The sequence below is a fragment of the Dicentrarchus labrax genome, unplaced genomic scaffold (genome assembly GCF_905237075.1).
Source record: "Dicentrarchus labrax unplaced genomic scaffold, dlabrax2021, whole genome shotgun sequence".
NCBI classification, from domain to species: domain Eukaryota; kingdom Metazoa; phylum Chordata; class Actinopteri; family Moronidae; genus Dicentrarchus; species Dicentrarchus labrax.
Window position 1 is genome coordinate 11,600,436 of NW_026136710.1, and position 16,750 is coordinate 11,617,185.

Here is a 16,750-nt window from a genome sequence, read left to right on the forward strand (position 1 = left end):
TCTTGTTAAGAGAATTATATTTCTCTGCTGCTGAAACAAACACCCCAAAATAAATATACTAATTAATAAAACAAATGATATTTCTTTATCATGTGGGAATTCTAATTTAATGTATAAAACCTCTTCACTTCAACTTGTTGCATATATAACTATATTAAGATATATATTCTATAAGGACGTGTTTAAAATGACACCGACCGGTGGGTGGCAGCACAACGCTGCACTTGGCCCCGGTCTGCGGAAAATTAAGGAGACGAAGAAGACGATCACCAGCTACCGGAAAAGACCCTTTCACCTCTGCCGCTGCGCATGAGGTTGGCGGGCTGCTAGTTGTTGGATGTGTTTGTTTAAATGTTGCTGCTGAATTGGTGAAAAAAAACTTCTTAGCCAAATAACTCAATACCACGCGGAGTCGTTTCAGTCGGGTAAAGCAACGAGTTCACTTTAAAACACTTGTGTTTCGCACTTAGCTAGCCTTTAGCTTGCATGCTACGTTACATTGGAAGGGTTTAATGTGTAATGCTAACAGCCAGCTAACTAACCGGCGTTCTTGCTAACACCAGCTAGCACCGTATCACAGGAACATTTAACTTCTTGTTGTGAGGTCGGCGTTATGTTTCTCCATTATACGACATCTCGCCTAACTGTGCTGACGCTCTTCCCTGCAGATAAGTTAGCGGTGGTTAGCGCAGCCATGCCGTCCGGCTCTGGACCCAGCAGCCCCGCAGCAGCACTCGCCGAAGCCTTGGAAAACTCTGCCCGGTTAATAGACAGACACCTGCAGGATGATCGCTGCTTTCCCGACCTGTCGGAACTGCTCAGCGTCCCCTCTCACAGTAAGTCATGTGTAGGGACGCGGCAGAAGAGAGGGAAGCCAAGTAGCTGAAAACTAGCTGTTTTGTTTACACTAGATCTTCCATGCCAAACTACGAATTGCAGGAGACAGTAGGAGGTTGGACAGTGTTGATTAAAAGTATGACACCAAAGCTTTGATACAGATAAAGGTAGTTACTGCTGGTGCTTTTTAAATGTTGTTTATACATAAAGAAGAACAACCCGTGAAAGATTTGTGGAATGAGACCTTTATTGTTGTATCGTGTAATGCATAAAAAAAGTTGTCATTTCCTGACAAAATGTGTTCATATATTATAGAAAACAGTGATTTTCAAGCCATATCAAAATATTTTGATACATTTTACACATCAGCTCATGATAAGACACCTTTATTATATGAGCTCTTCAGTCTGTAACTGTAAAAGGAGGAAGACTAAACACCAACCAGATTTTTATACAGAACTGAGGTATCTGTTGTTTACACCTATGTCATGTCTTTTTGTGGCTGTTTCCCTCTTAAATGAACATGTTTTCGAGCACAAAGTTGAAAGGGTTTGAAATTTGGGTTGACGTGGAACCAATACAGGCTGGCAGATATCTCTTCTTCAATATTTAATGCAGAATACACTATAATAAAATGGGTCTTACATTTTATAATTGGCATAAGCAGGCGGAGATTGACGATGGTTGACCAGATTTATATACCATACTATACAAGGGAAACACATTTCAATTAGTAGAAAACAAAATGTGGTAAAATATGTCCCTTTGACTTTTTTTATGCTATGAAGGAATTTGTATGTATACATGATGTGAATTATGATTGGGCTACATAATTTGGTCTGGGGATGGTGCCTAATCAGACTTGTTGTTGATTGTATTGATAGATATGCCGTCCCTCTCTGGAGTGTCGGACATGGACTACCCCCTCCAGGGGCCGGGTTTACTCAGTGTACCAAATCTGCCGGAGCTCAGCGCAGTCCGCCGAGTCCCTCTGCCACCGGAGCTGGTGGAGCAGTTCAGCCGTATCCTTTTGGTCATTTAAGCTAATAAAATGCATTGGGATGGATCCCGAGGTTTCCCCTAGACATGTAGTAAAAATGTTACGCTGATTGCTATGAGTTTCAACTTAACCATTTTACAGATATGCAATGTAACTGCATGATGGGAGTTTTTCCTGAGATCTGTCGAGCTTGGCTCACTATTGACAATGACATCTTCATGTGGAATTATGAAGATGGGTGAGTACACGTAACCTATAGACTGACAACGTTCAGTATTCATTTTTCATAAACCTGGAGTTAAGACTTGATATTTATTTTTTCTGATATGTTCAGAGGAGATGTGGCCTATTTTGATGGCCTTATTGAAACCATTCTGGCGGTGGGCCTTGTAAAACCAAAACAAGGTGTGTGTAATTAAACTCCTAAACTTTATTTATTTAGTTTTTTCTTTTCGGAGTAATGTTGTATTGTAATGTTGTGTTTTTCTTCTTAGGGATTTTACAGCCACACATTCACTACCTCTTAGTACTGGCCACTTCTGTGGATGTAGTGATCCTCGGGCTGAGCTTCCCCAAGAGCCAGGCTGGTGAGTCCCTCCTATCACCTAATCACAGTGACAGAGCATTTCAGTTGTTCCGTCATGTGATGCCAGCTTCTCTCAAATTAATTGAAATTTTAGTTTTAAGAGTTTAACCTTGTACTGAGTCCTGTAATAATATGATAATTTTCTGCTGTACTGTAAAATACGTCCAACTGCTTTAAAACTGCAAGTGGCGCGCTAGTCATAGCAGCTGACAGGCACAAGCTAAATACGTTGTTACTTACATAGTCTGATATGTACAAGCAAGTGCCGGATATTCATAAGCTAGGCAAATGTGCAGCATAAGTACAGCTGTTTTACCAAAACCCTGTCCTATTGTAACTGTTTCACTAAGTCTGTTAAGATACATGCTGTATTTAATTGATATGGTACTTTTATAGACATCAGGGTTAGATATGACGACAATAAATAAATTGTGAGAGATGTCATATTCCATATTCTTGCTAGGTTTTGTTTGCTGCTATTAATATCCTCATGTACCTGTGCTGGTTTATCTGGGTCATCTTTGTGTCTCCCTTGCTTTTATTGTAGGGTTGAATGACAGCATGTCTGGTGGGATGCAGCTGCTTCCAGACCCCCTCTTCTCAATCCCCACAGACAACACCTACATCTTATCCATCACCTCCACAGACCTGGGGCGCATCTTTATGGCAGGAAAGGACGGCTGCCTCTATGAGATAGCTTACCAGGCTGAGGCAGGATGGCTGAGCCAGCGCTGCAGAAAAATCAACCACTCCAAAAGCTCTCTGTCCTTTCTCGTCCCCTCTGTGCTCCAGTTCTCCTTTTCTGAAGATGGTAAGGAGGGGGGACACATTTCTATTTGGAGTGTAAGAGTTCCTCGATTTAACTTCACTGTAACCTTTTGTCGCCTTTGTGCTCCACAGACCCCATTGTGCAGATTGCTATTGATAACTCCCGCAACACACTATTCACACGCTCTGAGAAAGGTGTCCTGCAGGTATGGGGATTAGTGAATTGCATGTCAGTTATACATACATGATTGATTGAATCTGTGGTGATTGTCAGGGTTCTGAAATAATTAACAATTTGTCTGTTTCTCAGGTGTATGACCTCGGTGCTGATGGGCAGGGAATGAGTCGTGTGGCAACCATGTCACAGAGCTCTATAGTTGCGGCTGCTGGAAACATAGCAAGGTATGTGCAGGTTTGTTGAACCTCAAACATGTGTCTTTCGCCTCAAACATGGCTCTTGTACATCCCTCATTAATTGTCCTCCATAGAGAAGAAATAATGTTTTTTTTCTTGTTATCTTGAAACTCTCCTTCCTTTGCAGGACAATTGATCGTTCTGTCTTCAAACCTATTGTCCAGATCTCTGTGATTGACAGATCTGAGTCCTCAGACTGTCACCTGCTCGCTGTCACTCATGCAGGTAAAGATTACAGGACAGTTGTGAAGATGCAAAAATAGTAGGATACGTATAGGGGAATATAATGTCTAACCTTTTAATGCGTGCCTGTGTTCTGTAGGTGTCCGTCTCTACTTCAGCACCACACCTTTTGCGTCTCCACACCAGAGGCACATGGCATTTCGACCCAGCCTGCTAGCTTTGGTCCATGTCCGTCTGCCACCAGGGTTTTCTGCATCTTCAACCCTAGAGAAACCTGCAAAGGTCCATAAGGCACTACACAGTAAAGGTAAAAACAATTTTATCTGCTATCCTTTTAACTTTTAATGCTATGTTCAGCTCACCAGTGTACAGGCACACTGGTGCCAATAATCTAGAGCTCCTGTAATACCATTTTGTCTTTTCTTTATTTTAAATCTTGCAGGCGTTCTCTTAATGGCTGCTTCTGAGACAGAGGACAGTGACATTCTGTGGTGCATCAACCATGACTCCTTCCCCTTCAAAAAACCCTTGATGGAGACTCAGGTAGGCACAAATGAAACCGAATAAATTGATTAAAATTTTAGGTGTCGCTTTAGTTGTGTAAATACAATTGATTGCTCCTCCGTAGTGCACCCTGTGTATACAGAATTCACTGGTTAATACAAATCTTTCAATGTGCCTCTCTTACTTCTGTGTTCTGCTACAGATGATGTCTAATGTAGATGGACACTCTTGGGCTCTTTGCGCCCTCAATGAGGAGAGGCCAATCAAGATTTCTACTCTTCTGAACAAGGACCAAATCCCCATCACTGATTCACCTGTGGTTGTCCAGCAGCACAATATCCCTCCGCAGAAGTTTGTCCTTCTCTCTGCAAAGGTTCAAGCTGCTGTCATGATTCATTATGTCACATTATGGCTCAATCTTGCCAGAACAGTGTTTTAATTTTGTATACTAAGTGTAAACTCCTTGCTGTCATGCAGGGGAGTCATATCTTCCAAAAACTGAGGCCAGTGGACCAGCTCCGTCACCTGCTGGTGAGCTGCGCTGGAGGAGAAAGTGAAGAGGTTGAACGCTTCTTCAAGCTGCACAGGGTACAAAGCATAATAATGTCAATATTTTGTAATCCCCTTATCATGACCTTTACTCTTAAGCTTATGCATGACACACATGCGTGGTTTAAGGTTACACAACGTGACAGGATTAAGGCATGCAGACTTAAACCAGTGTCCAGGCATGTTTTTCTCTTTCTCACACACACACACACACACACACACACACACACACACACACACACATATAGTATATATTTTATTTTTCTGTTCTGTATAGGAGGAGCAGGCTTGTGCCACATCACTGATCCTGGGTTGTTCCAGTGCTGCTTGTGACAGAGAGGTTTCACAGTGGGCCACCAGAGCCTTTTTCAGGTAACAGATAACTTTGTTTATACACACGCCTAGACTTTCGCTTACTCACACTGAGCACAAACTAAAAGCCGTTCTTCTCTGGTTGTTGTGATCAGATATGGAGGAGAAGCACAGATGAGATTCCCTGCAGCCATGACATCTCCCAGTAATGTTGGACCTGTGATGAGTTCTCCAGCACCAGGTAAATGATAAGTAAATACTCCCCACCTGGCCTGGGGTGAAAAAGACAAAATATGGGAGCTTAAACTCCTGAGACATTGTGTAAAGGCTCTTACATTACACTACCATATCTGCAAGTATTGACTAATTGGCTAAACAGGATATGCAAACAAAATTCAAACATGACATTTGATATTATACCAAAATAAATGTTTAACCCTTTGTACTTCTTGTCACTCTCCCATCAGGCATTGTGCCCCCTGCCTTGGCCACACCTTTTGCACCAATGTACTCTGGGTCTGCCCCCATCACACCCATGTCAGCTGGCCCAGAGGTGATTTTCTCAGGGAAACACAACGGCATCTGCATCTACTTTGCTCGCATTCTTGGGTAAATACATTCTTTGTCACACTGACATATTTTGAATCCCTTTTCTGGGTGAGAACCTAAATATGTCTCTTTAGTCAGAGTTGGGGATACAGATATGTGATGATGGTGTCCATACTGATCAACATGTATTTCTCTCCTTGCTGACTTAACTCCAACAGAAATATTTGGGATGGCAGCCTTGCAGTTGAGAAAACCATAAGCAAAGGAAATCAGACTGTCAGTATTGTAAGTATCATAATCGCACCAGGCATGTATTTAACAGTTTAATAGTGATTATAAGTTGTTAAAATTAGGCTAGAAGTGGTTCTAAATGTTATCTGTTGTTCCCACAGTTGGAAAGCAGCGTTGGTTTGTTTGATCTGGAGGCAGTACTTCTGGAACTCTGTGGTTTGCGGGAGTTTCTTGATAAAAACTCTCAGTTCAGTCCATCCTCTCTAGGTGCTGCAAGGTATGAGCTCCTTCTCTGCTTGCTTAGGCTTACATTTAACTAACTGATGTGCCTTAGAAGGTTCTGCTAGTTCTTAAACACATCGGCATACATCTTTCCTGATCAGACCATAACTTGCTATAAATAAATAGAAAGTATATAAATAAATAGATTATTTTATAAAACTCTGTCTTGTTTTCCATCCCTCCTGAATAACATCTGTTCTGCTCCCTGTTAGTTTTAGCTCCCCTGCCAACCTGCAGCAAAGGCTGCTTGGATTTATGCGTCCTGACGGAGCCAGTTCTCAGCAGGTCCAGCAGGAGCTCCAGAGGAAATATCACAGTGAGTTATGAGTGCAGGTTTCCATATTTTCCTGAATATTGTCATGAGAATCAATGTCCCAAGTATCAAGTATCTTATTCAAGATGTGGAACTTTGATGTACCAACAAAAGATGAAAAGTGATTTACTTTGAAGGAATAAAGGCATCAGTGATGAGGGTGAAACACAAATTCCTGTAACTCTTGCCTCTTTGTGTTTCCATCTGCATCCAGCCAAGGCTCAGGTCTATGAGAAAGTATCCCTGCAGGGTATACAGCAGTTAGTGCATCGCTCCTATCAGACCCTGGCCCTCTGGAAGCTTCTGTGTGATCATCAATTCAGCCTCATTATGTCTGAGCTGCCAAAGGTAAATGGTTACACACAAACACTTCTTCTGTAGGACAATAGCAGAAGCCCTTACACCATCACTGCAATATTCACCACCATCCAAATACGTTTTATGTTTTTCGGCCCAAGACCTGGTGTACAATGTGAAGTGCTCACTACTCACTCTGCCACTTTTCTTCTGTGTTTGTAGGAGTTTCAAGAGCAGATGAAGGGAGCAAGTTTTAAGGATGTTGTGATCCGAGGCAAGGAGCTGTCTGGAGCGCTCATCACAGCAGTCATTAATGTCTATATCAAAGATAATGCTTCTGTGGATGCCATCAGCAATCACCTGCGGGACATCTGTCCCCTGTTGTACAGCAGTGATGACAATGTTTGCTCCAAGGTACATACACACAAACATAGTGTTTTTGGGTCCTTTAAAGTTAAAAATATTCTGAGCTGAATTAAGACCTTTAAAAGGTACCAGATATAGTTAAATGTGTCTATCTGTAAAACAGACTCAGAGGTCTGTTTTATTGATGTCTTTGGTGCTTTTACATTTCTTGCAGTGTTTGGGATAATTTGGGGGTCATCAAGGTCATAAAAAGGTATTGATTTACCGACATTGATTCATGTCTCTTTTATACTGAATTTGTTGCCTTTGTCTCCCACTTAGGCTAATGAGTTGCTGCAGAGCTCCAAGCAGATTCAGAATAAAGCCGATAAGGAGAGAACACTGAGGGAGTCTCTACGGCTCTATCAGCAGATCAGCCAACACACTGACCTGCCGCTGGTCTGCTCCCAGTACAGACAAGGTAGGGACACAAAATCCTATTCCGTTTTCTGTATTTGCTCTGTATTTATGTATTCGATATGTTAATAATGGTCTTATTTATTTTTTTGACACTAAAAAACTGTTAAACTGTCTCAGTGCGTTTCTACGAGGGGGTCCTTGAGTTGTGCCTCACAGCTGCAGATAAGAAGGATCCACAGAGACTGGGGCCCCACTTCTACAAGAACGGAGAGCCTGAGGACGACAGAGTGGGACAGCAGGCCTTCCAGGAAAGGTAACCCAATAGAGTAGTTCACACATTCAGCATCATTGATTGCTAATTTAGCTGATTGTCACCAACATTTTTCATCCCTCCTGTCTCTGCTCCAGACTTTCGTGTTACAAGTGCATCACAGACACCATGCAGGAGCTGGTGAACCAGAGCAAAGCTGCCCCTCAGTCGCCCAGCGTCCCTAAGCAGCCTGGGCCTCCTGTCATGACCTCTGACCCTAATATGCTCAGTAATGAAGAAGCAACAGCTCATGTGAGTAAGAAGGGGACAGTTGACTCTTATTTCTTGTCACAGCAGCACACATGATCTGCATTATTAATGAAAATATGTTGTTTCCTTGCAGTTTGAGCAGATACTTGGTCTGGCCCAGAGGTCTCAGGATGAGCTGTTTCACATCGCTCTGTACAACTGGCTGATTCAGGCCGACCTGACTGACAAGCTGCTAGAGGTAGTGTGTTGTTTTCTGTTTGTAGTTCCTGTCTGTGCAAATTGTATATCCAGGCTTATTGTTTTCTTTTTCCTTTTTTTCAAATCCCTAGTATGTCTATTTGCATTGTTAGTATAATTTCATGCCATCTGTCTCATAGCTGTCCTTTTTATTTGTCCTGTGTTGTCTAGGTAAATTCCCCATACCTGGAGGAACATCTGATGCATATGATCAAGCAGGACCAGAGTAAGGTGCACAATATGGACCTGTTGTGGCGCTACTACGAGAAGAACCGCAACTTTGGCAAAGCATCTCATGTATTGGCCCGTCTCGCTGACATGCACAGGTTTGGACACATAACTGGATATTAAGATTCATTCTGAATTATTATCCCAATATTATCACCTATCATATCACCAGGGGAAAAAATTACAACCCTGAGTTACCACATATACCGTGTTTATACAATATGTCTTTATTTATGATAATAAATTGCTAATAACATTTGAAGTGAAGAGATGGAGAGAAAAAAAGTATCTTTTTGTCAACATGCAGCACAGAGATCTCATTGAAGCAGCGTTTGGAGTATATCGCCCGAGCCATCCTGTCTGCTAAGAGCTCCTCCTGCATCTCTGCTCAGGCATCTGATGGAGAGTTCCTTCACGAGCTTGAGGAAAAGATGGAGGTACGTATGTGGCGGTGATCACAGTAAAGAAATCTAGGTGTGATCCTCGTATGAAATTTAGTGATGTATTTTGTTCCCCTCCCCAGCTGGTGCGCATCCAAGTACAGATTCAGGAGACCCTGATCAGACAGTACTCCCATCATCCCTCAGTCAAGAATGTCATCTCTCAGTTGGACTCTGAGCTCATGGACATCACCAAGGTAACACAAGCAGAAAAATTATGATCAGGGATTATTAAGAATTGCCATTACAATGAATGGAAAATGTTTATAAATGCCGAATAATATTCTCTCTTGTAGCTCTACGGGGAATTTGCTGACCATTTCAAATTGTCCGAGTGCAAGCTGGCAATCATTCACTGCGCAGGACACTCTGACCCAATCCTGGTGCACTCGCTGTGGCAGGAGATCATGGAGAAAGGCAAGTAAAATGTCAACACCTCTTAAAATAACAAAATTGCCCCGAAACCATTTTTGAAAATACCCTTCACATGCTGGTATGTGATGTGTCAGTGATAACTTTGTCTTTTCTAGAACTGGGAGACAGCGTGGCCATGAGTCCAATAGACAGGATGAGGTCTCTCAGTTTGAAACTGGTATCACTGGGGAAGATTTATGCTGGAACACCAAGATATTTCCCTCTGGGTAAGCATTCATACCCTGCTGTAATTATGTTCAGTTTTCCTCTTGTTATAATTTTCCAGCTTGCTGTTTACTGTTTTGTTAACAGTAATATAATTAGTTATCCCCTTTGCATCATTTATGTCAGCATGTCTCTGTGGTACAGGTCTGCAGGGTCACACTGGTGCTCGAAGTGATTGCTTAATTATCCACTGATTACAACCAGCCTGTTCAAACTTGTCCCCTCTGTGGAGACAATGATTAATTTTCTATCCATCCTTGGTACTGGTACAGAATCAGACATCAGAACACATTTTCCCCAGCAATGAACAAACTGATGAGTATGCAGCGTAATAAGTGCGGATGTGTCCTGTGATTGTAGAGTTCCTAGTGAAGTTCTTGGAGCAGGAGGTGTGTCGATTGAACTGGGACGTGGGCTTCGTCACCTCCACCATGCAGGAGATTGGAGTGCAGTTGCCGCGTCTTCTGGAGGTCTATGACCAACTCTTCAAAACTCGGGTACAGATAAAAGTTTCAATGCATGACTTTTTCAGATTCATTCAAATGAGTGTACACAATTATAAGCAGCAGTTGCAGCTTTTGCGGATTGAGGAATTAAATTGTCTCTTGATCCATCGACCTGTAGGATCCCTGTTGGCAGCGGCTGAAGAAACCTCTCCACTTGGTGGAGTGTATCCACGTGCTGCTGTCAGGATATGTGGATGATCCCAGCAGAGTACCAACCTATGACAGGTAATCACTGTCTGAGCTGCTGTTCAGCTGCTGGTCTGTAGTTGGCGCCGTAGTGTTGGCCTTGTGTTCACAGAGACATTAGCATGAGCATATCGTCGCTGGCTAAAATCCCTGTGAAAATGAATGTATCCTGCCAAACTGCCCTTTAGCAAGACAAGAACCCTCCCCCTTCACTGACTTTATTATAAGCTCCTCTAGATGAACTGTAGTTGGATTAAACCTTCCACTGTCTACACAGGAGGAAGAATGCTTAAAAACATGGTTAGTTCGATGAACCTTAAAATCTTGAAAAACAGCATCTCCAGTGAGGGCAGCAAAAATTCAGCGAGAGGCATTTTTGCTGTTTCTAGGCAACACATCGTCTCTGTCAATCAGTTGTGTGCCATCAACAGCAGATACATTCAGGCAGTCAGAGACACTAGACAGACAGATCTAAAACTCCAAATGCCCTCTAAAGCTTGATGCTTATAGTTTGTGTCATGATCATTTCTCTGTGAATTCAGATAGCTTTGTGTCAGAACTACCTGTAGCTGGGGGTTGTTTGTTTAAAGGATAGGTTCACATTTGTCATCTGTCTGAAAACAATACTCTCATGCCCATATGTACACTGAATGGTTTACTGGTCTCTAGGGATGCACCAATATATCAGCCCAACATCAGCCTATATTTGCCTTGTTGACTGACATCTGCTTATTGTGGCACTTATGGCACTCACCAATGTTAGTGGTATGTTTTGTGTTGCATAAAAATTACACTGGCCAAAGGATGTGTTGGTTATTTCCAACACAAATATTGGAGAAATAATCGCCTCCGTTTTCCAGCACTGGCTCAAAAATACCGATGTGCTCCACAGTCAGTTGCGGCTCAGCCTTGCATCTCACATCTTGGATGAGAAGAGAAATATACTGAGCTGCAACAAGGCACATATGCTTATCTTTGTAGAGTTCTTTGTCTGGCACAAAATAGTGAATAAATAGCAAGAAAAAACATCATCTATCAGCCAAATTGTTATATTAAACATCGGTATCACCCCACAATTTCCCAATCTGTTCATATCTACTGGTCTCTGTAATTGTTCCTCCTGTCCATACTGGCTGGGAAGAAATCCACAGTCATTATTCTGTGTAAAAATACGTACTGCATCCCAATATGAGGATTCAGCAGCTTGAACCAAAATCAACTGGATATCTTCCAAATTTAAGTTCTTTTTAGTACACATGTGCCTCTTTGTGTTATTTTCCCTCCACCACAGCTCAGCAAGCTAACAGTTTGCACTTAAAAGACAAACTGGAACATCCCTATTTGATTTGACTGCTGCTTAAATGTGCCTAGTGTGTTACTGACATTCTCAAAACCTGCAGTAAAGTCCTTTCAACAGCTTGTTTCCCTCCATTTCAGACGCCGATTCACTAACGTTTGTCTGGACAACATCTGTGGATACCTTGTGGAGCTGCAGTCTCTGAGCCCAAACTCGGCCCTCCAACAAACCATCGGCAACTTCAAGTCGCTGCAGGCGAAGCTGGAGAAGCTCCACTGATGTTACTAATAACATTCTTCACAGGACAAGGGAAAGGTGACCTCTGGATCTTGCACTGCTGGCCTTAATTAAATAGCTGATTAAAAGCACGAGTACATAATCAGCACACCTCTTTTTCTCTTCAGCGTGATATGTTGCAGGTTGGCAAGTGCTTGTTGTTGGGCCGGTCGGAGCAGTTGGCAGTGAAGTGTTTTGATAAAGATGAGACCGAAGATACAAGTTTTATAACTTATTTAATACATTTTGTTATAAGTCTAAACATTGTGCTGAAATACAACAATAAGCAAGACACTGTTGCTTATTTGCATTGTGTGCAAATAACTGTGTTAGATACGACAAGATATTTCAGTTTTTCCTGTGTTTATAAAGACATGAAATCACTCAGTTTTCATATATTGAAATTGCACTTGTACGAGACAATTGATTTGGGAAAGTTTTTATGAGTCCACTTGGTAAATATACCCGACTAAAGCCTTTTGATCACAGGGGAATCATTTTGATTGTTCTACATTTGCCTCCAAACAAACAGTTTAGTGTTGGATGTTGTAATTATGTACATAACGTGGCCATAATGTCATCTCTTCTGCCAAAGGTCATGCACACACACCTAAAAATCTTTTTTTTCTTGTGTATTATTTACAGTGCGCGTTTTTCCTACATGGGTGAGAAATTTAACAATGCTGTTGTGTATGAGTGCTAATGTGATTGTTTTGAGTGTAGAATTTTTTTTTAACATGGTGCAGTTCACAGTACTACACTGAAAACTTTGGCCTGCGTTAAGGAAAAAAAATCATAAAACATTTTTATAAAGAAATAAAACTTGTCATTGCTTTTGTGTGCAGGGATGTTTTTGAAAACACTACAGAAACTAGTTGTTACCTGTGAACCAACAAAACTTCTCGGGCACAGTTTTGTGTTAAATTCAACAAATGATTAACAGCAAAAAAGAGGATTTAATTGCTTTGGGCTGATAATTTGACACTGCAGAGGGTGTCAAATAATGGGACTAAATGTCGTCACTGTTTGTGTTTATGTAATTATCTTTAATTGAAAATGGCACTCAGGATTTCTTACAGTCATCACCAACAGGGCAGTGATTGCTAAACATCTTTTTCTCCAATTAGCTGTGCACTCTGGTACACAATTATGTTTAATTTCTAGCCCCATGCAAAATAAAACAATTTTTACTTAATGCTGAGTTGATTTCTCTGAGTCAGTCAGTGAGTCAGTGCACTTACACAAGTACCAATAAAGTATACCATACATAACTTTTATCACATAAGACGTCAGCTAATAAAACAATCAGTGTGAACAATACCAATCTTTCCATCAAATTAAACTAACTTAAGCGCATCATCATAAAGTTAGACTTATGAATTATTCCACCACACATTATACTCCTGCTCAACATGCTGTTTTAACAAGAAATGCATTAAAAATCCATGAAGCGAGTCACTTAAAATGTTTAGTGTGAGTTTAAGCATCTTTGTGCACAACATGTAGCTAGAATACATTTGTGCTGCAGTGTGATTCATGTGTTTGGTCAAAATAAAGTTACACCGTCATTCGTAGTTGAGACGTGAAAGACTGAACAAGTGCCAAAGTATGAAATAAGGTAAAAAGCAAAAATAACACATTTATAGTATATCATATGTATGTTGTACTCTGGCAGACATAAATGATGCAAAGGGGATAAGGTTTAAATGTTAATTATTTGTTTAAAATGAGTTAAAATACTGCTTTTCCCCATTTTTGTTCTTACATTTATGTCAGAGTAAAGTTAAAAACTTGCATCTTTTGAGAAAACACACCAGAAGCAACAGGGGTGATATGTAAGGTGATAAAACGTTTAGGGCTGCAACTAATAATGATGTTCAATATATATTAACCTGAAGCTTATTTCCTCAATAAATATATGTATGGAAATAAATTCCATGTCTGGTTTAAAATAGCAAAGAAAAAAAAAACCTGCAGCAAATCCTCACAGTGAGGAAATGTATGTATGTGTTTTTTAAATACATCTCAGCGCATCCTAGAGATTATTTAAAACCATATTGATAGCAGATTAGCTCATAACAGACAGAGAGCTTTGCACTTAAGCCACACGTTTTCATTCCCTCTTCTACAGATTCTTGTACAACTGATGGATACTTTTATTTTTCAAAGGGCCAATCGTGACAGATTTTTAATAACAGGTTAACAGATAATGTGAGTAAAAAAAAAATGACGTAGGAGGACATTTCTGAGTGGATGAGTGACAATAGATCAATAGAGGTTTTAGGATATCTTGAGAATTAGATTAGAGAAGCAGTACAGTGAAGATCAGATATACATAACCACGCATTACATCCAAGATTAGAAGCTAAATGTCACGCACACTTTTCTATCTTTTGCACGGGCAAGAAAGCTTTTTCACTCCGTACAGGAATATGTAGGGGATGATGCTGGTGTAGGAGGCTGCGATATAACTGGCCACCTCCACCACTATCGACGAGGTGTGGATGTTGTTAGTGATGCGCAGAAGCAGATGAGTCAGCCAGCAAACCAGGAACACGCTGGCTACAGCCACCACGCTCTTGGCTGCCCTCACCTGAGAGCTTGAGCCTGGACTCGGCTTAGCTGGCATCTGGCTGGGCCTTGAAACATTTGGTGGAGCTCCAACTCTGCTGTCTGTGTTCGTTTCACTGTTGAGGGGAGAGCTGTTGGAGCTGTGACCCAGCAGCTCTCCGTTTGGACAGGAAGACGCAGGCACACCTATATAAACAGGGGTTGGGGATGCAGAATCTTTCTGATCTTTTGAGGGGTCTGGACCATTAACAGCACTGACTGACTTCTCATTTCTGTTTTCAGTGCTCTTGTTTTCATCCTTAACCATCTCCTTGGTAGCGTCAGTATTATGACTCTGTATGCGTTGCTGGTTTTGGAGCAGAGTGATGACAATCTGAACACTGGCAAATACAATTCCAGCAACAGGGAGAGCGTTAGCCAGGGTTAAATAAAAGATCTCATAGGTTTGCCTGGCGACTGCGTTAGGGAAGACTTCTACACAGTCATCGTAGCTCTCATTTCCCCCTTCCACTGTGACAAAGAAGAAGTGTGGGATACTGAAAACCACAGCCACCATCCAGCTCCCAGCCAGCAGACAACCCACCAAGCGCAGGCTATCCAGCCGCACCGGTGCACCTCCTCGTTTCAGGGAGCCAACAAGCTTCTGGTGCCAGAAAGCACTGATGAAGAAGGTTGTATAGATGCTGCTGGTTTCAGATAGGTCAGCACAGAAACGAAACACGCCACAGAAGGTTTCCCCCAGGAACCAGCGTCCAGCGAAATCTGCCATGGTGTCAGGCAGGTCCACCAGGTAGTTGGTGATGAGGTTGGAGACAGCAAGGTTGATGAAAAGGACCTCGTTGGTGCGGATGCCAGATTTCTGCCCGGGCAGGGAGCGTATAGCCAGCCAGTTGTTTCCCAGGATCCCTGCCAGAAACATGAATGCTCTGATAAGGGCTTCAATCAACTCGTCTGCATCCATCGTCTCACAAGATCACGTGACAACTTCACTCAGTCTTCAGTGTGGTTTGGTTCATGGAAATTTATAGAGGAGGGTAAAGAGCCAAACCCAATCATACTGTAGAGTTCAAACGACGTCTTACCATTTTGTTTATCCGTCAAGGAGCCTTCATCATATAGCCTAGTCCCACTGAGATGGAGGCGTATTCTTCTCACGACAGGCCCTCCCAAGGAGCTTCTTCTGACAGAAAGTGGACTATGATCTACTGTCAGATTGACAGAGAAACTGGAAATCCCTGAAGAGCCACGAGTTAAAGCTCAGAGTCCTACTTATGACCTGAATTACTCTCTATACTGTAGGATCACTTTAAGGGGAATGCCACTCATTTTATCATCTCACCAGTGTTATTCCTGTGCTCTAGTGCAGCTCAGTTTGTGCTTTTTTTGTTGTTGCAGAATGTGACTAAAGAGACACTGACTGTTATGTACTTAGTTTTGTTTAAAAATCCTGAATGCAATTGGGATATTAATCTCCTCAACTGTTTTTGAATGTGTGTATGAAATTAAATTGTCCTTGTACAGCTGCACAAAGTGAGTACACTTTGCACACTTTGCACACTACTATTTCTCCATGCAGCAGCAGCTGATTTCACACCCCTGTGGCAGGAAAAAATGTGATTTTCTCACTGTTTTTTTTTTTTAATCTTCACAAATAAACAAACACAGGAAATGTCTGAAAAGTGTGCCATTGCCCCTTTAAGAGGTCTCTGGAACTTTTGGTACCACTTTCTTTTTCATTTATGAATGTAAATAAGTCATCATGTAGGCTAGGCTATGTGGGTCCAGAGGCTCTGCAAAGCTCTTCCAGAAGTGAACTGGTCCATTGGTCTTCCTGTTAAATTAAATAAATAAAAACACAAAGCAGAAGCAATGCTGGAAGAGTGAGTTTCCACAGCCTGGCATCCAAAATGTGGTCCTATTAATGGATTATAATAATAACCACCATTAACCACTGATTGTACCTGGTCTTCAACCCATATAACCTAAAATATATAACCTACTATTACTGTTTTTACTATCAAGTTTTGCGTGCTATTAATAACTAACAGTGGACATGGTTGTATACTAATATAATGGGATAGCAGGGACTAACAATACATTTCATCCTATGTTTTAAAAGAGGAATAAGCATGTCCTCCGGCTCCCAGCGTGGGCTCTCAGTGTAGTGTAGTGTTTCACGTGATTCGGGAGTAAAAGCTCCACCTTTGGGATAAACCAGAGGCGGCATCTGTGAGCCGCTGCCTGCCTTCCTGCCGGGACA

General features: G+C 41.7%; 2 protein-coding genes across 3 annotated transcripts; one reads left to right on the top strand and one right to left on the bottom strand.

Moving 5' to 3' along the window:
• Positions 1 to 275: 275 nt before the first annotated feature.
• Positions 276 to 13,114, top strand: nup155 (nucleoporin 155). Its single transcript, XM_051412556.1, has 34 exons — positions 276 to 425; positions 669 to 836; positions 1,722 to 1,859; positions 1,979 to 2,075; positions 2,172 to 2,242; positions 2,332 to 2,424; positions 2,971 to 3,234; positions 3,324 to 3,397; positions 3,502 to 3,593; positions 3,733 to 3,830; positions 3,928 to 4,095; positions 4,231 to 4,331; positions 4,495 to 4,665; positions 4,770 to 4,880; positions 5,119 to 5,213; positions 5,309 to 5,394; positions 5,621 to 5,762; positions 5,921 to 5,987; positions 6,095 to 6,210; positions 6,428 to 6,531; positions 6,743 to 6,876; positions 7,048 to 7,239; positions 7,513 to 7,651; positions 7,768 to 7,903; positions 7,999 to 8,152; positions 8,244 to 8,348; positions 8,519 to 8,673; positions 8,883 to 9,012; positions 9,099 to 9,212; positions 9,312 to 9,432; positions 9,546 to 9,656; positions 10,015 to 10,151; positions 10,279 to 10,385; positions 11,784 to 13,114. The coding sequence occupies exons 2-34, from the start codon at positions 695 to 697 to the stop codon at positions 11,920 to 11,922; spliced, it is 4,104 nt and encodes a 1,367-aa protein (XP_051268516.1). The 5' UTR covers positions 276 to 425; positions 669 to 694; the 3' UTR covers positions 11,923 to 13,114.
• A 216-nt stretch (positions 13,115 to 13,330) lies between these two features.
• On the bottom strand, positions 13,331 to 16,724 carry LOC127370472 (rhodopsin). Of its 2 annotated transcripts, XM_051412560.1 has the most exons (2): positions 15,573 to 16,724; positions 13,331 to 15,396 (listed from the first exon to the last, which is right to left on the bottom strand). In XM_051412560.1, the coding sequence occupies exon 2, from the start codon at positions 15,257 to 15,259 to the stop codon at positions 14,306 to 14,308; it is 954 nt and encodes a 317-aa protein (XP_051268520.1). In that variant the 5' UTR covers positions 15,260 to 15,396; positions 15,573 to 16,724; the 3' UTR covers positions 13,331 to 14,305. The 2 variants fall into 2 exon arrangements, with proteins under 2 accessions (XP_051268520.1, XP_051268518.1); XM_051412558.1 differs by lacking the exon at positions 15,573 to 16,724 and having other exon boundaries at positions 13,331 to 15,566.
• Positions 16,725 to 16,750: the final 26 nt, after the last annotated feature.